The following is a 25,085-nucleotide window of genomic DNA, read 5'->3' as shown; positions in this document are numbered from 1 at the left end:
GGGTCTACTGTTGACATTTGTCCCTAAGTGGTCAGATTCATGGGCTAGATGAGGACATTCAATGAGATCACAAGTCAAGAGCTTACTGCAGAGCTGCCTCTTAAGAAATGCTAGTTATTCTTGTCCTTAAGCCTGGGCTAAGTGACAGGCATGTGCACACCCATACACACACACATATCCACACATCCACACCCACATCCACACACACCCACACCCACACACACACACACATCCACACATGCACACACATCCACACGCACACATACACACCCACATCCACACACACCCACACATATCCTCACACACACATCCACACACACAGATCCACACACACATCCACACACCCACACACACATCCACACACACACATCCACAATACACATATACACACACATCCAGACACCCACATACGAACACCCCCACACACATCCACACATCCACATCCACACAAATATCCACACACACATCCATACACCCACATCCACACACACGCGCGCACACAGTAAAGGTCAGTAAATGCACAGTGGTAACCATTGTTCCTGCAGCAGCACCATTAGGTAAATAAAAATAAATATATATTTTTAAAATTTTTAATTTGTATTTGTATTTTTAAATTTTTTGTATTTTTGTAGTTTTTTTTTTAAACAAAGGGATCTTGATCTTGATTACTTAAAAGCAAGACTCATATTCTCTGTCTTCCCTTTATTTTATTATTATTTTGGGATAGTTTCTCTCTGTTGCCCAGACTGGAGTGAAATGGTATAATCTCAGCTCGCTGTAGCCTCCGCCTCCCAGGTTCAAATGATTCTTGTGCCTCAGCCTCCCAAGTAGCTGGGATTATAGGCGCACGCCACCACACGTGACTAAATTTTTTGTATTTTTACTAGAGACGGGTTTTTGCCCTGTTGGCCAGGCTGGTCTCAAACTCCTGGCCTCAAGTGATCTACCCACCTCGGCCTCTCAAACTGCTAGGATTATAGATGTGAGCCACCACACCTGGCCTCTCTGTCTTCCTTTTAAAACACAGGGAGGAAAGGATTGCTTCTGAATGCTCACGTATCATTTTAGCTTATTTCCAGACAAAAGGGAAGATATTTCTTAGCCATGAAGTGGAAGTGTTTTCTAGAACCTTCCTCAGAGATGTCTGTGAAAAGGAATTATGCATGGGAAGCATTTAGCTCACGGTCTTGCACATGCAAAGGGCTGGATAAATGACAGCTGTGAATACTGCAGTTCATTTTATGTGGCGAGAGGGAAGGTCATATAACGTCCTAGTGAGAGTATGGGCTTTCAGGAGTTCGAGGCTGCAGTGAGCTATGACGGCCTCACTGCATTCCACCCTGGACAACAGAGCAAGACCCTTTAACTAAATAAGTAACTAAAAATTTATAAAGAAGAGGTGTTTTAAAAGCAGAAAGAGCTGAGTCTGAACCCTAACTCCCCATTTACTAGCTGGGAGGCCTTGGGCAGGCTGTTTCATTTCTTCAAGCCTCAGTCTCCTCATCTGCAAAATGGGATGATCACAGACTCGGCCTCTTGGTGTTATGAAAAATCAGTGAAAGAATAGGGGAGGGGCCTAGCACCTGCCTAAAAGATTTGACGTTCCTGCTGCTTCCAGTGGAGGGTGGGTGGGTGGGTGAGTGAGCTGACAGGCAGCGCAGGGAATTTTCCAGCCAGGTTGCCTCTTAACCTCTGGTTTGGTTTGGTTTTGCTTGTAACCTTTCACTGTTTGTCGGCAAAAGCCCAATTTTTAAAAAAACGTTTCCATTTTAATTTGATGTTTTTATATTTTTTGTATTTTTAATTTTTTTCTTTTAGCGACAGGCTCTCGCTGTGTCTCCCAGGTTGGAGTGCAATGGTATGATCATAGTTCACTGCAGTCTTGAACCCCTGGGCTAAACCGATCCCCCCACCTCATCCTCCTGAGTAGCTGGGACAAAGGCACACACAGCCACACACAGCTAATTTTATTTTTTGTAGAGACAGGGTCTGGCTACATTGCCCTGTCTGGTCTTGAACTCCTGGGTTCAAGCGATCATCCCGCCTCAGCCTCCCAAAGTGCTGTGATTACAGGTGTGAGCCACTGCACCTGGCCTTAATTTGTGCTTTTTAGAGACAGGGCCTCTCTCTGTCACCCAAGATGGAGTGTGGTGATGCGATCATAGTTCACTGCAGCCTTGAACTCCAGGACTCAAGCAGTCCTCCCACCTCAGCCTCCTGAGTAGCTGGGACCACAGGTGTGCACCACCACACACTCAGAGCCCAACTTTTTAAATGAGAGTTTGTCTTGAAAGACTACCTGCAACTCTTCAGGAATGCTGTGCTCTGTAGATAACGAACGTTCAACCCATGTGACTCTGATGTTGCTAGAGACCCCATCTTGTTATTTTCCCCCATTTTAGAAATGAGGGAACTGAAATTCAGAGAGTCCAAGTAACCTGCCCAAGCTGACAGGCTTAAAAAAAACTCAGGCCTATCTGAGAGCAGAGTGTGCGCTCGTGAAAGACACCAGCACAGGGTACAGCCTCTGCATTCCCCTCCCTCTTTCTTCCCCGTGGGTGATACAGAAAGAACAAAGGTTTTGGAGTCAGATTGGCCTGAATTCAATTCCAACTTCAGGGTCTTGCTTAAAACAGGAGATGACAGTATCCACTTCCCTGGGTGGTGGTGAGAATCAAATGAGGCTTTTAAAAACGTGCATAATGCCTTTATCTCAGTGCCTGGCACACAGTAGACGATCAACAAATATTAGGTTTTCCTCTCTCCTCCACACACTTCTTTCCTTGGCCACATCCCCAAAACACTCACATGAACCTGAGCTCAGACTCCCGGCGGACCAAGACTTCCCGGAGACGCTGAATTTTTGCCATCTCCAGCTCAATCTCCTCTGGCATCATGGTTGTCTCCGCCATGGAGATGATGTCCAGCTGATCTGTGCAGGAGACAGGAAATACAACCATCAGGACCCCAAGGCTGCACCGTGGGACAGACCCTGACATGGTTCCAGGGCACAGCCTTGCTCTGCGACCATCATACACCTTGAGGACAGACTTCAGCCTGTGCCGCAAATGTGTATTCGTGAGCACACCCTTTGGGAACCAGAAAATGTGTTTTCCAAAGGAATTTACATCGTTTGCTTTGTTTTGTTTTGTTTTTAGACGGAGTCTGGCTCTGTCGCCCAGGCTGGAGTGCGGTGAAGCGATCTCGGCTCACTGCAAGCTCCATCTCCCGGGTTCACGCCATTCTCCTGCCTCAGCCTCCCGAGTAGCTGGGACTACAGGCGCCCGACACCTCGCCTGGCTAATTTGTTGTATATTTTTTAGTAGAGACGGGGTTTACCGTGTTAGCCAGGATGGTCTCGATCTCCTGACCTTGTGATCTACCCGCCTCGGCCTCCCAAAGTGCTGGGATTACAGGCGTGAGCCACCGCACCCGGCCTTGTTTTTGTTTTTTGAGACACAGTCCTGCTCTGTTGCCCAGGCTGCAATGCAGTGGTGTGATCTCAATCTCGGCTCACTGCAACCTCTGCCTCTGAGGTTCAGGCGATTCTCCCACCTCAGCCTTATAAGTAGCTGGGGTTACAAGTGCACACCACCAGGCCCGGCTAATTTTTGTATTTTTAGGAGTGATGGGGTTTCACCATGTTGACCAGGCTGACATCAAGTGATCCGCCCGCCTCAACCTCCCAAAGTGCTGGGATTACAGTCGTGAGGCCACCACGCCTGGCTGGGAACTTTGTTATGATGGCTAGTGGAGGCTCACAAGTGGGCTCACAAAAGCCTGATTAAGGCCTTGTCAGCCCCTGCCTGGTCCCAGATTCTGAGCCTCTGCTCCCCCTGACCACGACCACTTTGCCCTGTGGTGTAAGCCTCTAAGACCAGCCGACTCTAGGCAGAAGAAAGTTTTATCATAATTATCTTATAGTAATACTACTACCAAGTAGTGTTAAGTATTTTTTCATTTGTTTTTGAGACTAGGCCTCACTCTGTCATCCAAGCTGGGGTGCAGTGGTGCAATCATAGCTCACTGCCACCTCGAACCCCGGGCTCAAGGGACCCTTCCGCCTCAGTCTCCCAAGCAGCTGGGACTACAGGCCCACCTAGTAATTTTTTAATTTTTATTTTTTGTAGAGATGGGGGTGTCACTATGTTGCCAAGGTTGGTCTCAAACTCCTGGCCTCAGGCGATCCTCCCAACTTGTCCTCCTGAAGTGCTGGGATTACAAGCGTGAGCATACATACAGATACATATATATATGTGTGTGTATATACATATATGAATATATGTGGTTTTATATATATATAATATGTGTAATATACACAGACACACTTTTTTTTCTTTTTTGAGACGGAGTCTCGCCCTGTTGCCCAGGCTGGAGTGCAGTGGCACGATCTTGGCTCAATGCAACCTTCACCTCCCGGGTTCGAGTGATTCTCCTGCGTCAGTCTCCCGAGTAGCTGGGATAACAAGTTTATGCCACCACACCCGGCTAATTTTTGTATTTTTCGTTGAGATGGGGTTTCACCATGTTGGCCAGGCTGATCTCGAACTCCTGACCTCGTGACCCACCCGCCTCAGCCTCCCAAAGTGCTAGGATTATAGGCATGAGCCACCGCGCCTGGCCAGACACACTTTATAAAGACTGAAAAAGTCCACTAAAATGTTAGCAGTTAAAATGTTAATATATATGCGTGTGAATATATATTTATACTATTATATGCATATACATATATCCACTGTGATGTAGCTCTTATTTTTCTAATATAAAGTGAGGACCTCACTATTTCATTATGTGTTCTTTTCACCTAGCAACATGCCTTGAGCGCTCCTGCCTGTCCTTGGATGGTCTTCCTCGGCAGCAGCATGGAAGGCGGGGCGGTTTTCTATTTGTGGCTGTATCACGAAGCACTTAAGCAATCCACAGACATGTAGGTTGTTTCCTATTTTTTCCCCACTGTAATCATGGGGAAAAAAATGTAAGAATTATTTTCACCGTAAGAATGTTCCAGTGAAGAACGTTCTCAAAGTGAAAACTTCGCACACATCTACAGGGTTCCTTCGGGCTATGTTTCTAGGGTGAATGGCTGAGATATAAGGGATGTGCTATTCAAGGCCTTTGATCGGTAGTGGGGGAGACTCGGGGCAGGAGATGTTTTTGGTGTACCCTGAGACACCATCACATCATCTGTATCTGCTAATTCCTTCCACACTCGCCCCCAAGATGGAGCCCACCCCACACCTCAGTTCTACAAGGGCGTCTGTCTTTTTCCTTATACTCAAGGAATAATGAAAGTTGGTATACCTTATACCCATGATTTGGAAAGTTGTTCTCTTTTTCCTTTTTCTTTCTTTTTTTTTTTTGAGACGGAGTATCCCTCTGTTGCCCAGGCTGGAGTGCAGTGGCACAATATCGGCTCACTGCAACCTCCGCCTCCCGGATTCAAGCAGTTCTCCTGCCTCAGCCTCCTGAGTAGCTTGGACTACAGGCTCGTGCCACCATGCCCAGCTAATTTTTGTATTTTTAGTAGAGTTGGGGTTTCACCACGTGGGTCAGGCTTGTCTTGAACTCCTGACCTCAAGTGATCAGCCTGCCTTGGCCTCCCATAATGCTGGGATTACAGGTGTGAGCCACCACACCAGGTCTTCTTTTTTCTTTTTGTAGAGATGAGGTCTCGCTATGTGGCCCAGACTGGTCTGGAACTTCTGGCCTCGAGTAATCCTCCTGCCTCAGCCTCCCAAAATGCTGGGATTACTTACAGGTGTGAGTCACTGTGCCCAGAGAAAGTTGTCCTGTTTCTACCTGTCCAACTGCCTTCTATGTCCTGGGGCCCTGGCCCTTGCACACGTGCACAGGGTTTAGGGCGCTGTGATTTGCAGGCTTCCCTGAAGTCAGTCCCTACCTGCTTGGATCTCTAGATAGAACAGCGCCCTCTTCTAGGAGTCCACCTGATGCATTTGTCCACCTGTGGGACTCTCCCGGCCCTGAGTTGTTCAGCAGACGTTGGATTCTCAGTAAATTGGAGTTCCTTTCTATTACCTACCCCCTGATGTGTCCGTTCCATGTGCCAAAATTATCTGCTTCCCGTCCACCAATCAAAACACCTTATTTTGCTAAAGAGACAGAAAGAAGGTAATTCTCCGGAGTTGATTCTCACATTGAAATGAATGGCCTCTCTTCATTCTCTCTGAGACAATTCCCCCTTTTTTTTTTTTTTTTTTTTTTGAGAGCAAGTCTTGCTCTGTTGCCCAGGCTGGAGCGTGGTGATGCAGTCTCCGCTCATTGCAACCTCTGCCTCCCAGGCTCCAGCAATTCTCCTGCCTCAGCCTCCCAAGTATGTGGATCTACAGGTGCATGTCACCATGCCTGGCTAATTTTTTGTATTTTTAGTAGAGACAGGGTTTCGCCATTTTGGCCAGGCTGGTTTTGAACTCCTGACCTCAGGTAATCTGCCAGCCTTGGCTTCCCAAAGTGCTGGGATTACAGGCGCGAGCCACTGTGCCTGGCCTGACAACTCCCAGTTTTCAAGAGAAACAGTAACAAAGGCAATGGAAAAGGCCAAGCAATTATATGGGGAGAGGAAAAAATTTGACCTGTCGGTCATCAGCCTATTGAAGATTCTCTCCTCTTTGAGTTCAGCATCTCAGAACAATGTGTGCTTCTTTTATATTTTCAGGGAGCACCAATATTTCATGAAATAGATAAGTGCAGAACATAAATAGTGCAGAATCTGCTATTGGGTTGGAGAGGGGGTCACCGAACAACTGTATAAGTGGGAGGAAGAGAGTGGAGGTGGGTGAATGGGAAAAACATGAAATTGGAGAGATTCACAGTCACCTCCTCCCTGCCTTCTAAAGATGGCGGGTCCCGAAGATTATCTGGCCACCTGGCTGAGCCTCTGCCAGGGAAGGGTGAAAAGGGAAACACAGTGGAGGGAGAGGAGGGAGTGTCAAAGAGAAGCAGGAAGGAGAGAGGTCAGAGCAGCCGCCTCAGGCTGTGGCTTGGGGAGAGGGAGCGATGTCTGTTTGCAGAGGATTTGTAGGAAATGTCTCATGTGATGTGCTGCCTAAAGATCTCCTGGGGCCATCTGGTTATGCTTCAAGGCCCCAGGAATCCAATTTCGGGTCCTACTACTGTCCCTGACACCATGCTGTGGTGACTCCTGGGATTGAAGCAGTGAGGACAGGCTTGAGAAAGGAGGGAAGGAGGGAGGAATAGGATTGAAATATTAATATTGGCTGGGCACGGTGGCTCACGCCTGTAATTCCAGCACTTTGAGAGGCCGAAGAGGGCGGATCACCTGAGGTCAGGAGTTCGAGACCGGTGTGACCAACACGGTGAAATCCAGTCTACTAAAAATACAAAAATTAGCCTGGCATGCTGGCAGATGCCTGTAATCCCAGCTGCTTGGGAGACTGAGGCACGAGAACCACGTGAACCTGGGAGGCAGAGGCTGCAGTGAGCCGAGATCATACCACTACACTACAGCCTGAGGGACAGAGTGAGACTCCGTCTAAAAAAAAAAAAAAAGATAATTAATATTGAGTGCTACTGTGTGCTGTGATGCTACCAAGCTAGAAGACCAGCCTTACCAAATCAGATGGCCTGGGTTTGAGTTCCAGTTCTGCCCCTCCCTGGCTGTGTGGCCTTGGGGAGTTGGTTAACCTCTCAGCAGCTCTGTTTCTCCTCTGTAAGGGAGCCCACCACCCAAAACAGACGTGAGGGATGAATTACCCCGGCACGTCACGTTTAATATATGCTTGCAATTGCCCTCGTTATGACCGCCGCACCTGCTCTGCCCATCACCTCTTTTAATCCTCGCCATAAGCCAGCAAGTTCAGTAGGTTCTCATTTTCGCAAAGAAACAAAGGCTCAGCGCTGGCAAGGGAAAGAGCTGAGTCCAGGTCTAGCTTCAAATTCATGCTCTTTGACCCTCACAGCTGCCTCTGGTCCAGGCAGCTGTTCTAAGTCCGACACCCCCCATTCATTCCTATCTCAGAGTCAAGCGTGGTGCCCTAACAATTCATGGCCAGTGGGGAGGCTTAAAACAAAAGGAATTTAATCTCTTGGAGTTCGGGAAGCCAGAAGTCGGAAACCAAGGTGTTGGCAGGGTCACGCGCTCTCCAGAGGCTCTAGGGATGGATCTTTTCTTGGCCCTTGCAGCCCCTGGTGGCTCCTTGGTTTGTAGTATTAGGCTGGTACAAAAGTAATTATGGTTTTTGCCACTGGATGTAATAGCATCACTTCAACCTCTGCCTCTGTTTTCACAGGTTCTTCCTCCGGGTGGCTCTGTGTGTCTTCTTTTCTGTCTCATTAGATTTAGGGCCCACCCTAATCTAATGTGAGCTCATCTGGATCCTGATCTGAATTACCCCTGCAAAGACCTTATTTCCAAATAAGGTTACATTCTGATGTTTTAAGATGCACATGAACTTCAGGAGGCCACAAACCCACAAGAATGAATGGCCACAGCCTTGCAAGCTTCCTGACAACAATGTCACTCTCTCCAGGGGCTTTAGATCCTGCACACAGAGCACAGCCTTGGCTGGAAGCAGCAGGGGTCCCAGCAGGAGTCACCAGGGGGTGAGGGAAGTGCATGGGGGAAGTGGGGTCTGGCAAAAAACAGCTAGGCGGGGGCAGTGTCAGAAATCCTCATTTGACACTAGTCATCAGCCGCAAGACCTCGAATGAGTCCCTTTATGTCTTTGCGTCACTTTCCTCCTCTGTACAGGAATTCAATAGTTACCTGTGCTGGAGGCTTTCTGTGTATTATCTCATTTAATCTCTATTTTACTGAGATGACTCTGAGGCTTAGAGAAGGAAAGTGACTTGTTCAACATCACACAGCCAGATCATTGCAGAGATAGTATTCAAACCCAGCTTGTGCTCTCTCTCTCTCTCTCCCCCCGCTCCACTCCACAACCACGTGACCTTAACCACGTAATCCAGCCTCCTGGTGGGGGCTGAATGCATTTGTGCCTGCGAAAGTGCGTAGTTAACCACCCCACGATATGAGTATCCTTGTTTTTCTCATCACAGTTCAGATGGGCAACCTGATTTCCATGGGACAGATGCTGAAAACGGCAACACACCCTGGGGCGAGGCGTGGGACGAAGAGAATTAATCACATCCCAAGAACTGGCATTTTACCTCCATCCCCGGGGGAGGATGGAGGCGGTGGTGCCAGGCTCCAGGTGCTTAGCTTGGATTTGGGGCAAAGAATGGAACAAAGACCTATGTTGAAAAGTCTTGCTCAAGGATGTTTTTCTTCCCCAAGAGAAAGGAACGAAGCCTAAAGCTTGAATCAGATACAAATCGTTAGAATCCTTTCTTGCCATGAGCTGTCTCTGCATCAGGCACTGTGTTGGGCTCATTGTAAACCTCATCTTTTTTTTTTTTTTTTTTTTTTGGTGGGGCAGGGTCTCGCTCTGTCTTCCAGGCTGGATTGCAGTGGCATGATCTTGGCTCACTGCAGCCTCAACCTCCCAGGCTCAAGCAATCCTCTCACTTCAGCCTCCCGAGTAGCTGAAATTACAGGTTCACTCCACCACACCCAGCGACTTTTTTTGTACTATTTGTAGAGATGGGGTTTTGCCATGTTGCCCAGGCTGGTCTCCCAACTCCTGAGCTCAAGTGATCTGCCCATCTCAGCCTCCCAAAGCGCTGGGATTACAGGAATGAATCTCATCTCATTTAGTCTGCACAATACCTTAGGCCAGGGGTTGATACCCTATGGCCAGGGGACCAAGAGCAGCCCCATGCTTGACGTTGTAAGTAGAGTTGTTCTGGAACACTGATCACGCTCATTCATTTACATGTCACTTATGGCTGCTTTTGCATTGCAAAAACTGAGTAGTTGCCACAGAGACTCCCTGGCCCACGAAGCCTCAAATATTCACTACCTGGCTCTTTATAGAAAAAGTTGGCCAACCCCTTCCCTGGGTGGTATACTGTAATCTCTCCAGTTTAAAAGTTAGGAAAGCCAGGTTTACCCAGTAACGATAATAACTAACATTTATCGAGCATTTATCACATGCCAGCACCTGTGCATTACCTTATCTGATTCTCAAAACAGCCCTGGGTGGTCAGTGCTGTTATCCCATTTCATAGATGGGGAAGTCGAGGCTCAGGAAAGGGAGTAAGTGATGGAGGTGAGATTTAAAACAAGATCTGTCCTACTCCAAAGCTCTTGTTGTAATCAACCATATTCATATAAGAACTACCTCCCTACGTAAGTACCATCATCATCATAACAAAACTGAGTAGACTGTATTGCTTTAGACACAGAGGGAGTAGTTATTCCCAGACATCAGTGGGCAAGGTGAATATCTAGGGAGGTTGTTTAAGAAACAATTCCCTGCCTCCACCTCCAAGGATTAGGATAAACCTGGGTTGGGGTGTTGTGTCCAGGGACCTTAATGAAGGAGGTCTTCAGATCAGAGTGGAAAATGCTGATACAGGACCTGAATAAATGAATATCACACACAGTCAGTTTCTTTCCAGTCTGAACTTGTGTGATAGAAATTAGCCTGCTAGACTGTTCCTTTCTTGATCACATTTTCCAACTAGAAGGCAGGCATCCGACAGCTGCAAAGGAATGTCTCTACGAGGAGAACAAATCACGGGAAGAAACGGGAGGAGCGTTTCAAGCTGGCTAGAGACAACAAGTCTCTCACGCACACTTCCAAGCAAGAGCTTGCTTGCTGTGTGGAGACAGCAAAGCATGAAGGCACAGACGTCCCCAGGGCTCCAACTGCCACTGCTGTCATTGAGCTTCCAGGAGCTGAGTCACTTCTGGGGGAAGAGGCAGCTAAATCCATCTTCCCATCCCCAAATGCCACCCCAGGGAGATGCATGCTTCCTGAGCGGTGGCACCAGCAAACAAGAGCTGAGCACCAGGGCAGCCCTGGTATGCACCAGCAGGTTTAATCACTGATCTCAAAACAAAACAAAAAGTAAGGCTACCCAGGGACAGGAGTGGTGGAGGTGATGGAGGATGAGGGCTGGTGATCTAAAAACTTCTAGTTTAAATACAAGCTTGGAGGGTTAAACTGCTGGGGACCAGAGAGATACCTTTCCTAGCCCATCTTTTCCAATCAGGGGTCATGGTAGGAATTTAAGCTCAGGGTGCCCTGCACAACCTCTGCCTTTACTTCTGCTTTATAACTTTATGTGCCTAGTACTGGCCCCAGAGCTTGCTCATTTTGGGTGTTTACTGGAGCCATGATCTAGCTCATATCAACCTCTCTTTCTAGATTAATAAAATGAGGCTTAGAGAGGTCATAAGTGATTGGTCAAACTCACTCACTCAATTGTTGCAGCAACATCAAGGGTTCTGTCTAGATCCTGCTACTCGCTGCACAGAAAGCCAATCACTGAGGCAATGAGTATTGCCAGAGAAGGCTTTAATTGGGTGCTGCAGCTGAGGAGATGGAAAGAGACTCAAATCTATCTCCTCAACCCACTAAAATTAGAGGTAGCAAGGAAGAAACGCAACCATGTGTTACATTGTGATACATCCCTATTCTTTTTTTTTTTTTTTTTTTCTGGGAAATTATTAGGAAGGGGTAAGGAAGAGAATCTGGTCAACAGGATGCAGGTGGTTGGTTAGGCAATCATGATGGTTGAGGAGTCTGGCATCTCATTGTCCACATATAGTGATCTGGTAAATTTCAATTCCTTAATACTATCTGGAAGGCCGAGAGGTCAGTTTCTTGAGAAAGGAACTCAGGTAAAATGAATGTAACTTTCTAAAATTTTAAGATTAGGAGGGGGCTGGGCACAGTGGCTCACGCCTGTAATCCCAGCACTTTGGGAGGCTGAGGCAGGTGGATCACAAGGTCAGATAGAGACCATCTTAGCTAACACGGTGAAACCCTGTCTCTGCTAAAAATACAAAAAATTAGCCGGGCGTGGTGGCGGGCACCTGTAGTCCCAGCTACTTGGGAGGCTGAGGCAGGAGAATGGTGTGAACCCAGGAGGCGGAGCTTGTAGTGAGCAGAGATCGCACCGCGGCACTCCAGCCTGGGTGACAGAGCAAGACTCCGTCTCAAAAAAAAAAAAAGAAAAAAGAAAAACAAAAGATTAGGAAGGTAAATTTTTGTGTTTATTCAAACAAAACAAAACAAAACAAAACACCATAAACATCAGTTCTAAGGGGCAATTGGGGCAGTGCTATAATGAGTGGTAGAAATGAAACTCAAACCCAGATCTATCTGATCCCAATGCCCATGCTCTAAGGTCAAAAGAGCTACAGAACAGTGTTTCCAAAACTCTCAACACTGCATAGAATTTACCCCAGCTACATATTCTGTACTCTGTCATATACCACTCAGTATGTCATGACATTCACTTTTTTTTTTTTTTTTTTTTTTGAGACGGCGTCTCGCTCTGTTACCCAGGCTGGAGTGCAGTGGCGCGATCTTGGCTCACTGCAAGCTCTGCCTCCTGAGTTCACGCCATTCTCCTGCCTCAGCCTCCTGAGTAGCTGGGACTACAGGCGCCCACGACCACACCAGCCTAATTTTTTGTACTTTTAGTAGAGACGGGTTTCACCATGTTAGCCAGGATGGTCTCGATCTCCTGACCTCATGACCCACCCACCTCGGCCTCCCAAAGTGCTGGGATTACAGGCGTGAGCCACTGCACTTGGCCGACATTGACTTTTTTTACTCAAACTCCCTAAAGGAAATGTCCCATGACATCCACAGACAATAAGTGACTCTTACTTGGCATAATTAGAAAATAGCCATGAAAATAAACCTGAGGAAACAAAGCAATACTGTTAAATTCTTGCTAAATACTATAGCCTGCTTAAGGTTCAGAATGAAGCTTGAATTTTCTTTCTTAACAAGGTGAATCAGCAAGTACTAGGGGCATTAAAGACAAAGCTAGCACCAAATTGTGGCTTCCTCCTTTAGGTAATCAAAAAGGTTGATAATTGGGGAGAAAATGCGTAGCTTTCCTGAAGGGAAATTCATTGCTGTTTGATGCTACAAGCATGAAAGTACCACTGGGGGTACCTATCCCATCCCCTGTTGTAGAATAGAATTCCAGTCCTTTGCGTTGGAAAGGTCTTAAACGACGTTTTGGTCAGCCTCATACCCGTGTTGGATAGGATGTAAAATGACTTGGCAAGATATGGTTCTCAGGGTCCCTCAACAAACGGTTCTCATTCAAACTTCAGTGAGAACTCAAGCTAGAAGGACAATTCTCAGCCATGGGTTAAGTCCTACCCAAAGAGGAATCAGCCATTTTGAGCGATTATTTCAACCCAGCTCATATAACAAAGGCAATTAAATGAAGGGCTGGGGGTGGGGGTGCTATTCATTTCAGTCATTGGAATATACTTGGGTCACAGCCGTTGCATTTAGGGAAGGACATGAGGGACTCAGGTAGGGGGAGTCAGTGTTGGGGGAGAATCAACTTTCACCTAATATGTCCTTTTCTCTTGTTTGGGTTCTTAAATATACTTTTTTTTTAATACTTTTATATTTCTAAAAAATGTGGAGGGAAGAGGATCACTTGAAGCCATGAGTTTAAGACCAGCCTGGGCAACAGAGCAAGACCCCATCTCTACAAAAATAAAATGTAAACATTAGCCAGATGTGGTGGCACGCAGCTGTGGTCCCAGCTACTTAGGAGGCTGAGGTGGGAGGATCGCTTCGGTCCAGGAGTTTGAGGGCTTCAGTGAGCTATGATGGTGCCACTGCACTCCAGCCTAGGTGACAGAGTGAGACACTATCTTTAAAAAAAAAAAAAAAAAAAAAATTTTAAGAAGAGTTGCAAAGAGCATAAAGAATTCCCCTCTACTCCTCATTAAATTTCCACTATTGTTAACATTACCAAGAAGTTGACATTGGTGCATTGTTATTAACTATATTCACTGAAATTTTAGCAATTTACCAATGGTCAGATGTTACATTTGCAAAACAGATTTAAAATTAAGAAGAGAGAAAAGAAAAGGGGTTGGCATGTGCAGGCACCATGGGGAGCCAGGCCAGCCCTTGAAGAGGGCAAGAGAGGGGAGTGGTTCTGGGCATGGGCTTTTGGGTTTCAGAGTCCAGCTCTCACGCTTGAGCCATGCATCAGTGACTCTGGGCGCCTCAGTTTCTTCATCTGCAACATTGGGGAACAAGCATACCCATCTCACAGGTGATTCATGTAAGTGACAAGCATACAGAAAGTTCTCTGTAACATATATTTGCTCTTATATACATTTAATAACTATGCATTGAGAACCTGCTTAGTGGCAGACCCTGCTCTAAGCAATGGGGAAGGAGCAATGAGCAAAACAGACATAAATCTCTGCCCTTGTGGACCTGAGCTTCTAGCAAGAGGCTTACACTGTTGTGGAGAACAGTTGCTCTAATAATCTGCAGGAGTCATTGGCTTAAGACAGACGTCGCTTCAAGCCCTGGCTCTACCACTAATTGTGCGACCTGGGCAAATTACTTGATCTCCCTAAGTCTCAGTTTCCTCTTCTGTAAAATGGGACTAATAACTCCTGCCTCATGAAGTTGCTGCTGTAGGGATGAAATGGGATGATATACTTGTCCCTCAATATCCGTGTGGGATTGGTTCCAGGCCTCCCTTTGGACACCAAAATCCTTGGATGTTGGCCGGGCGCGGTGGCTCATGCCTGTAATCCCAGCACTTTGGGAGGCCGAGGTGGATGGATTATGAGGTCAGGAGATCGAGACCATCCTGGATAACACGGTGAAACCCCGTCTCTACTACAAATACAAAATAAAAAAAAAAAAATAGCCGGGCGTGGTGGCAGGCGCCTGTAGTCCCAGCTACTCGGGAGGCTGAGGCAGAAGAATGGCGTGAACCCGGGAGGCAGAGTTTGCAGTGAGCCGAGATCGCGCCACTGCACTCCAGCCTGGGCGACAGAGCGAGAATCCGTCTCAAAAAAAAAAAAAAATCCTTGGATGTTCAAGACCCGGATATAACAGGGTGGAATATTTGCACAGAAGCCCCACACATCCTCCTGTAGACTTTAAATCACCTCTAGATTACTTATAATCCCTAATAGGATGCCTACACACCACTTCATTTACATAGATTCAGCATAGTACTCAAAGTTTTGCTTCTTGGTAATTTGTGGATTTTTTCCTGAATATTTTCCATCCATAATTGGTTGAATCTAAGGATGCGGAACCCACAGATACAGAGGACCAACTGTGTACATCATGTGCTTGGTGTAGTGCCTAGACATCACAAAGAGTGGTCAGTAGCATTATTCCTGCCATCACAGTGCCTTTCCCTGAAAGAAGCCAGACTAACACTGGGGAGAAAATAAAATTGGAGCCACCATCGAATTTGAAGAACACAGACTCATGGTCATGGGGACCATCTCTTGGCCCCTCTAGGTGAGACCACAGCCCCGCAGCTCCAACAGACCCATGCCTGCCCTGAGAAGAGAATCTAGAGGGGGCCCCTCCAGCCTTTTGTCAAGAAGCCAGTTGCTGCTATTGACCCAAAAGAGAGTCTTGAATCCCAAGGGAATAGATCTGCGCCCCATGACCAGGGAGCCAATATCTGAATGCATTTCAAAGGCTCCTGGTGGCACTCTAGACTTCGTTGTCATCAATCATTCATGTAGGAAAGAAGCTCATTCCAACCCCCAAGCATCCTATTACGGGATGCACCAAGTGCCTCGCCTTCTTGCTATAACGTGAATGTAATGGGAAGCCGCCCGTTGCTTTTAATGAGTCACCGTTTCCCAAAGAGATGAAGTCACTGCTTTTAACCCAGAAGCTCCTGGCTGCTCGATTTCTCCCAGCCTGCCTCGTGGAGAGGATGCCACTGGGCCCCCAAGAGCGATCATACCTTTCCTTGCAGTCTGCCGTCCCATACATCCCGTCTCTGTGAGGTCGCCCCACATGGAAGAATTTGCGGCTGAGGAAACTGACAGGCTTCAGATCCTGGCTATGATTGTTATTCTCCAGTGGCACCTCAAGCACATTTTTTTAACTTCTGCGAGTTTCTGTTTTCCCAGCCACATCTGACGTGTCAAAGGACACAAAAGTAATTCAGGAGGACGCAACAACAGCACGTGAAGACGCAGGCACTGGCGTCAAGCGGACATGAGTTGATGGTCCGGCATCTTTCTAACGGCCGGCCTCGGCAAATGCCCTAACCTCTTTGAGCCTCAGTTTCCTTATCTGTAAATCGGGGGTCATAAAAGAGAGAATGTATAGATCAGTGCGGTCCAATTGAAATAGAACACTAGCCACATATGTAATTTTGAACATTCCAGGAACCACATTCTAAAAAATAAAAAGGGCTGGGTGTGGAGGCACATGCCTGTAATCCCAGCACTTTGAGAGGCCAAGGGTGGTGGGCATATCACTTAAGGTCAGGAGCTCAAGACCAGCCTGGCCAACATGGTGAAACCCCATCTCTACTAAAAATATAAAAATTAGCCGTGGCAGAGCACGGTGGCTCACTCACGCCTGTAATCCTAGCATTTTGGGAGTCCGAGGCGGTGGATCACCTGAGGTCAGGAGTTCAAGACCAGCCTGGCCAACATGGCGAAAGCCCGTCTTCCTAAAAATACAAAAATTAGCCAGGTGTGGTGGTGTGTGCCTGTAATCCCAGCTATTCAGGACGCTGAGGCAGGAGAATTGCTTGAACCGGGGAGGCGGAGGTTGCAGTGAGCCGAGATCGTGCCACTGCACTCCAGCCTGGGCGACAGAGGGAGACTCTGTCTCAACAAGAACAACAAGAACAACAAACAAAAAAAATCAACTGGGCATGGTGGCAGGTGACTATAATCGTAGCTACTCAGAAGGTTGAGAATTGCTTGAACCTGGGAGGCGGAGGTTGCAGTGAGCCAAGATCGAGTCACTGCACTCCAGCCTGGGTGACAGAACGGACTCCATCTCAAAAAAAAAAAAAAAAAAAAAAGTAAAAAGAGCTGGGTGCGGAGGCACATGCCTGTAGTCTCAGCTACTCTGGAGGCTGAGGCAGGGGGATCACTTGAGCCCAGGAGTTTAAGTCCAACCTAGGCAACATAGCAACGAGACCCTGTCTCTTAAAAATAAAAAAAAAGATAAAAAGAAATGGGCGAGATTAATTTCACTAACATATTTTATTTAATCCAATAGATCTAAAGGATTATCAGTTCAAAATGTAATCAATATGTTAAAGATATGAATGAGATGTTTTATATCCTTTTTGGAGGGAGTATGGAAGTCTTAAGTCCAGTATGTATATTTTACCCTTTAAATAGATCTCAATTCAGGCCAGGCACGGTGGCTCACACCTGTAATCCCAGCACTTTGGGAGGCCGAGGCAGGTGGATCACTTGAGGTCAGGAGTTCGACACCAGCCTGGACAACATAGTGAAACCCCATCTCTACTAAAAATACAGAAATTAGCCACGTCTGGTGGCACGTGCCTGTCATCCCAGCTACTTGGGAGGCTGAGGCACAAGGATCACGTGAACCTGGGGGATGGAGGTTGCAGTGAGCCGAGATTGCGCCACTGCACTCCAGTTTGGGTGACAGAGTGAGACTCCGTCTCAAAACTAAATAAAGGAAGAACAGATCTCAATTTGGAATGGCCACATTTCAAGTGCTCCCAAGTCCCAAGTCATTGTTCACCATCCTGGGACCCTCCATTCATCTCCTTCTTTCTTTTCTCCCTGATACCTTCCCCTACCTCAAAGATTCTGTCTCCCTGAGGTGTTTCTCCATTTCAGGACTCTTCTGCTTCCCTCTTAACTGCTCTCATGAAAGGACTTCTGATGGACCCTCTCGTCCCACCTCCAGCCCCTGGCAGCCTATGGGTGGCCCTGCCTTTGGTCAGGGCCTCAGCACGTTCAGCCTGGGTGGAGCCACAGGTCACATGAGACCCTCCCCTTCAGCAGGGACTGTGAGGAAACCCTTAGAAGGAGTGTGTGCGGTGCAGGCCCCACAGGTCGGCTGCCCCCTAAATCCTAATAGGACTGGCTCAGCTGTGACCCAGAATCCCCTGCAGAATGAATGCCTGACATCAGCTCTCTCAGGTAGTGTAGTCTGTCGGGAGCCAGGAAGGTGGGGAGAAGGACACAGGTATCTCTGTGGAGGGGACTCCACAGCAGCATCTGAGCAAAGGCACCAGAAAACTGGAGATGGGCAGTGATAAGTTGCAAAGAGCCAACAGAATTCCCCTCTACCCCCCTCACTCAATTTCCACTATTTGTTAACTTTACCAAGAAACTGACATTGGCACATTGCTATTAACTATATTGACTGAATATACTGATTGTGTGATAAGGGGCAGCTGGGATTTTCCTGTACCCTCATCCCTTTGTTTCCTCACTCCCTACCCCGACTCCTTATCTGGAGCTGGAAGGTCTTTGATGAGCTGAAGAAAGACACGGGTTATTAAATAATAATGCTGCGACATCTTCCCGCAAGAGGCGGTCAGTGTTGGCAAGAGAAACGCTCGTCTTCCAAATGCTCTGAACAACCTGAATGATGAGCTGGAAGAAATGTCCAGGGCCTCAGAAATCAAACACCATCCCTCTAGGAAGGAACTGGGAGGAAGGAAAGGGAGGCAAAGAGAAGGTGTCCACAGATGCCCTTCCCAGGTGGACTCAAGGAGAAGCTGTGGTCCTTCCCCTCTCATGAACCACAAGATTATGCAGAACTGGCTGATTGTAGGAATTTCTTTCTGGAAACATGCTCTTCCTCTGCGACCTCACAGAAGTCCAAGATCTAAGAGGTCCAAGTACAAAGAAATGACAAAGGGAGCAGAGGAGAGCATTTGATGCCGTTGACTTTTTTTTGTTGTTTGTTTTTTATTTTTATTTTTTTAGATGGAGTCTCATTCTGTCTCCCAGGCTGGAGTGCAGTGGTGCGATCTCGGCTCACTGCAACCTCCACCTCCCGGGTTCAAGTGATTCTCCTGCCTCAGCCTCCCAAGTAGCTGGGATGACAGGTGCCTGCCACTTCGCCTGACTAATTTTTGTATTTTTGGTAGAGACCGAGTTTCACCATGTTGGCCAGGCTGGGCCCTTGACTTTTGCAGTGAAATAGGAAATAAGGATGGAGGTGAAGAGGTGAGATTGTTGAGGAGTAGAGGAGAAACTAAGATAGCCCATTTGGGGAGGAATCCTGGGAGGACCCAACACTTGAGACAAAGATTTTCTTTCACAAGAAAGACAAATTCCAGGCTAATCCTGTGGAAGTGTAATCTGAGAACATCTGAAGACTCATTCTGAGTGCAGGAGCCAAGGCTACAGCAAGAGCTTCGTCTCACTGCTGCTCCATAGCCTGTGAGTGCTTTGACATTTGGAGTTGGACGCTTCTTTGTGCTGGGGGCTGTGCTAAACACTGTAGGGTGTGCAGCAGCATCCCTGGCCTCTGCCCACTGGCTGCCAGCAGCATCCTCTCCCCAACCCAAAATGTCCTCAGACACTGGCAAGTATCCCCTGGGGGACAAAATCACCCTTTGTTGAAAACCACGGGTTTAGACTCAGAGTCTTTCTCCTTCTTTCCTTTCTCTCTTTGCCTTCCTTTTTCTTTCTTTCCTCCTTTCTTCCTTCCTTAGTTCCATCTTCCCTTCCTTCCTTCCTCTTTCTTCCTTTCTCTTTTTTCCTTCCTTCCTTTCTCCCTCTTTTTTCCTTCCTTCCTTTCTCCCTTCCCTTCCCATTTCCTTTTGCCCCTTTCCTTTTGCCCCTTTCCTTTCTTTTTTCCTTTCTTTCCTTTCCTCTTTTTATCTGAAACAAGGTCTCACTCTATTACCAAGTCTGGAGTTCAGTGGTGTGATCATACCTCACTGCATCCTCAAGCTTCTGGGCTCAAGCAATCCTCCCACTTCAGCCTCCTGAATAGGTGGGACTACAGGTGTGCGCCACCACGTCCTTTTAATTTTGTAGAGACGGAGTCTCACCATGTCACCCAGGCTGATCTTAAACTGGCCTCAAGCGATCCTCCCATCTCAGACCCCCAAGCTGATGGGATTACAAGCATGAGCCACTGCACACAGCCTAAACCCAGAGTTTTTTTATTGTGCTCCCAGGGCACAGGTATGAGACTCACCTAGGTGTGATTAAAAAAAAAAAATCCATCTACCTGGGCTTCTCCTGGACCTACTGAATCAAAATCTCCCTGGAGGAGACCCAGCAAGCTGCCCTTCAAGAAGGTGATTCTTCATTAAACACTCTATGCCTCAGTTTCCTGAAATGGGAAGGATAATGATAATATCTATCTCAAGGGTTGGTATGGAGGTTAAGTGAGGGGATTCACACATTGAGCACAGTGTGCTGAATGTCAGCTATTATCACTCACATTAAAGGTGGAGAAGCACTGGTTTGGAGAGAGATGCATTGAGTGCTCTTGAAGAGAGGGAAGAACAGGAACCCGGGGGCAGGAGAGTGAACACTGCTGTGATAACCACTCTGCTCAAATGCCAGCCAAGTACTGTGGCTGATGAGGGGGCACAATGGGGATCATCCCGCCATCCTAGGGCTTTCCTCCCTGCAGATCATCATTGTTCCTGTTGACTTCATGCTCCAGCTGCCTCCCCAGCTAAAACAAATACTAACAACTGATGATACAAGGCAAGAGGGGTGACAGTGGAAAAAAAAATGCCAATCTGTGTCTCAGTTACAAATAAACACAAACTTAGTGGCTTAAAACAACACACATTTATTATAGTTCTGGAGGACAGAGGCCCAATGGGCGTGAAAATCAGGGTGTTGAAACCAACACAGTAGTCCCATAGACAGTTTTTTTCTTTCTTGATAAACATAGAAATTGACCTTTCTGGTCTTAACTCTTGAAACTTAAAGTTTGTTTTATCTGAGTTCTTTCCTCAGAAGGGAATTCCTTGCCTCTCAAATAAGTATCAAAGAACTGAAACTCACCAGATTACAGCATCCAGACAATGAGATGCCAGACCCCTCATTCATCGGGATTGCTTCCTTGCCCCTCCCAAGTTCCTGTTTTGTTACGCATTGTTACATCTCTTCCCTGCTGTATAAACCCTTGATTTTAGTTGGTCAGGGAGATGGATGTGAGACTGAGTTACCGGCTCCTTGGCTGCAACACCTGAGTAAAGCCTCCTTCCTTAGCAATAATTGTTGTCTCAGTGATCGGCCTTCTGTGCAGTGAGCAGCAGGACCTAGACCAATCCCCTGGTGTTTTGGTAACAGTGTCAGCAGGATTGCCTGTCCTTCTTGGGGCTCTAAGGAAGAATGAGTTTCCTTGCCTTTTCTAGCTTCTACATTCCTTGGCCACCTACATTCCTTGGCTTATGGCCCCTTGCTTCATGTTCAAAGCCAGCAATGGTGAATGGTGAAAGGCTGGCTCTGCCCCTGCCTGGCTCTGCCCCTGCCTGGCTTTGTGCCCCTGGACAAGTTATTTAAATTCTCTGAGTTTCCACTTTTAAAAATTTCCCTTGTGGGCCTGGCACAGTGGCTCATGCCTGTAATCCCAGCACTTTGGGAGGCCGAGGTGGGCAGATCACGAGGTCAGGAGATCAAGACCATCCTGGCTAACATGGTGAAACCCCGTCTCTACTAAAAATAAAAAAAATTAGCCGGGCGTGGTGTCGGGCGCCTGTAGTCCCAGCTACTCGGGAGGCTGAGGCAGGAGAATGGCGTGAACCCGGGAGGCGGAGCTTGTAGTGAGCCGAGATCGCACCACTGCACTCCAGGCTGGGTGACAGAGCAAGACTCTGTCTCAAAAAAAAAAAAAATTTCCCTTGTAAAGTGGGTCTATTAATCCTTAGTTTGTAATATTTGTTCATTTCATAATAGCTAGTTGTGTGGCTGGTAAGTGAGTTATGCAACTTCCCAATCCTCAGTCTTCATTACCTGTTAACTGGGGATAATAATAGAGGGTACCCTTGGATGCAGTGAGGATTGAATGACAGATCGTATATAAGGCTCTTAATGTGGTGCCTGGTACATCATAAGGACAGTGAGGACTTGGTGAATGTCAGTTATCACAATCACTGTCACTATCCTCACCATAAAATCACTATCACTATCATAATCATCACCACTATCACCATTATCTTTACCATCACCATCACCACTATCACTATCACCACCATCACTGTCATTATCACCATCACTAGCACATCACTGTCATCGTCACCATTATCACTATCACCATTATCACCATCATTACTATCCCCACCATCACCATCACCATCATCACGATCACTGGCATCACCATCACCACCATCATTACCACCCCTTTCATCATCACCATCACCACCACCACCACCACCATCAACATCACTATCATCATCATTGCCACCACCACCATCACCACCATCAACAAAAGAAAAAGCAGCCAAACTCAGAATTCCACATCAGCTGGAACTAGGGTTGGGGAAGCACAGAGGACATTAGCCCATGGGAATTCTTTGCCCCAACTTCACCTCCCTCCCAGAACTCCCTTGGCTGGGAATATCCCACCTCATACACCATCCCATTCTGTGCCCTCTTGGAAGATGAGAAGCACCAAAGGTCTTGTGTTCCACCTGCAATGTCCACAAATACTAATATTAGGCTTAGAGAAGAGAAATGAGAAGAGTGATATTAAGATAATAAAAGTAGGCCAGGCGCGGTGGCTCACGCCTGTAATCCCAGCACTTCGGGAGGCCGAGGTGGGCAGATCACGAGGTCAGGAGATTGAAACCATCCTGGCTAACATGGTGAAAACCCCACCTCTACTAAAAAATACAAAAAATTAGCCAGGCGTGGTGGCAGATGCCTGTAGTCCCAGCTACTTGGGAGGCTGAGGCAGGAGAATGGTGTGAACCCGGGAGGCGGAGCTTGTAGTGAGCCAAGATCGTGCCACTGCACTCCAGCCTGGGTGACAGAGCGAGACTCAGTCTCAAAAAATAAAAAACAAAAAACTTAGCTGGGCATGGTGGTGCACGCCTATAGTCCCAGCTACTTGGGAGGCTGAGGCAGGAGAATCGCTTGAACCCAGGAGGTGGAGATCACGCCACTGCACTCCAGTCTGGCAACAGGCAACAGAGCGAAACTCCGTCTCAAACAACAACAACAATAATAATAATAATAATAATCATAATAATAAAAGTAAATTAGGCCGGGCGTGATGGCTCACACCTGTAATCCCAGCACTTTGGAAGGCCGAGGTAGGCAGATCACTTGAGGTCAGGAGTTCGAGACCAGCTTGGCCAACGTGGTGAAACCCCACCTTTACTAAAAATACAAAAATTAGCCAGGGGTGGTGGCGCATGCCTGTAATCCCAGCTACTCTGGAGGCTGAGGCACAAGAATCACTTAAACCCGGGAGGCAGAGATTGCAGTGAGCTGAGATCGAGCCACTGCACTCCAGCCTGGGCAACAGAGCAAGACTCCTTCTCAAAAAAAAAAAAAAAAAAAGAAAGAGAAAAAAAAGGAAACTTACCAACATTTCTTGAGCCTTTTAAATCTTTTTTAAGGCTCCAATAAGATTATTAAGTCCTTTCTGGAATAAGGAGAGGTAGTAATAAATTCTTTGTTGCTTTCAAATCAGTTTATGCGTTACTCAAGAAAAGCAGTTAAAATAACTTTACATTAAATTTCATTTGATCAACCACTTTATTCGAACACCTTGGCCCAGAATGACTTTGGTTATTCCAAAAAGCAAACTCCCTCTAAGGCAAAGTTTTATCACCATTAAGGATATTCACAAGACTCTGCCACAGATTGGGACTGCAGTTCCCAGGTGGGACTTCCAGAAAGATTGCATTTGAATTACGTGTGTGTTATTTCCAGGGTGAGACTTTGAAAGAGATGACACAAGAGTTCCGGCAAATTATTTAACAAATTGTAATGTCATTTTACATTACTCAGTGTCCTCTCCCCAACACTTCAAAGTGACCTTCAATGAATCACCAAACCATGCTGTCATATTTCTTCCAATGACAAGCATAAGGGCTCCGATTGCTTTCTAAGGCCCTTTGGGACCATATGAGAGAATAAAGTATACTTCCTAATTCAAAGCAAATCATTAGGGCTGTGGAATTAAAATTGTGGAAATTGATAAACCTATAATAACAACAATTGCCCGGTTAAAATTGCATAAACAACAAATCTTTTTCGGCACTTCTGTAGGTTCATTCTGTTACTCAAGGTCCATTTGTTCTGAAATATCCCCCAGCCCTGCAATCTCAGAATGAGTTCATGAAAACAGACAATTATAAATCTATCCTAAGCTATGATTCATGCATCTTAACCGACTCCCTAATTCTTCCAATTTACAAACCAATTCAGAAGTCAGTCAAGGGCCCAGGTCACGCAAGGATGGTTAGAGGAGCAGATGGAGCTGCTTAAAACCATGTGCTTGGTGGGGTTAAAATGATGAGAATCCAGAGGAAAATAAATTGGGCCTGTCTAAAGTAATATTTCAGTTTTTAAAAACTGCTTAGCCTGAAAATCATGTGCCTCATTTAATTCCCTGCAGGCTGGAAATTTGACAGGAGAGATAAATTGCACCAGGAACATTATTTTCATTCAGAAAGGTAAGCCCAAGAAATAGGGTGGGATATATCCTCATCTGAATGGGGGTGGTCTGCGGGTGGGGGACGCAGGGAAGAGCAGCCAGGGGAAAAACAGGATGTGTGCAGGCGTGAACGGGTCCAGCTCAATGTGAAGTCAGAGGGAGAGTCAGATCATGGCAGAAGAAGGAAGGAAGCAAATCTGGAAGCATTCATGTCGGACTGAAAATCCACACCAGAAGGGAGATGTGGCTCTAAACAGGGATCTCAAGCACAAAGGCAAAGCATCAGTACTGGAAATCCTTAGGGGATTTAAAAAAAGATTAAAATGCATACTCTGTTCAGATTTCCTTGTTTTTCCCCCAATGTTCTTTTTCCACTCCAGGATCCCATCGAGGACAGTGCATGACATTCAGTCCTTGTGTCTTCTTAGACTCTTCTACACTGTGACAGTTTCTCAGGTGCAGTGGCGTGATCTCAGCTCACTGCAACCTCCGCCTCCTGGGTTCAAGCGATTCTCCTGCCTCAGCCTCCCGAGTAGGTGGCATTACAGGCATGCACCACCACGCCTGGCTAATTTTGTATTTTTAGTGGAGACGGGGTTTCTCCATGTTGGTCAGGCTGGT

The 25,085-nt window shown here is 46.9% G+C and overlaps 1 protein-coding gene across 1 annotated transcript in view; it reads right to left on the bottom strand.

The window, feature by feature from the left end:
- Positions 1 to 25,085, bottom strand: part of BMERB1 (bMERB domain containing 1) — a 158,016-nt gene that overhangs the window by 70,568 nt on the left and 62,363 nt on the right. The window contains exon 2 of the mRNA XM_034951184.3: positions 2,809 to 2,932. Within this exon, the coding sequence (XP_034807075.3) occupies positions 2,809 to 2,932 (124 nt within the window). The remainder of the gene's footprint in view (positions 1 to 2,808; positions 2,933 to 25,085) is intronic.

This window comes from Pan paniscus, chromosome 18, assembly GCF_029289425.2.
Source record: "Pan paniscus chromosome 18, NHGRI_mPanPan1-v2.0_pri, whole genome shotgun sequence".
Taxonomy (NCBI): domain Eukaryota; kingdom Metazoa; phylum Chordata; class Mammalia; order Primates; family Hominidae; genus Pan; species Pan paniscus.
The sequence above is the reverse complement of the archived record's forward strand: the minus strand, read 5'-3'. Positions and strand labels throughout refer to the sequence as shown.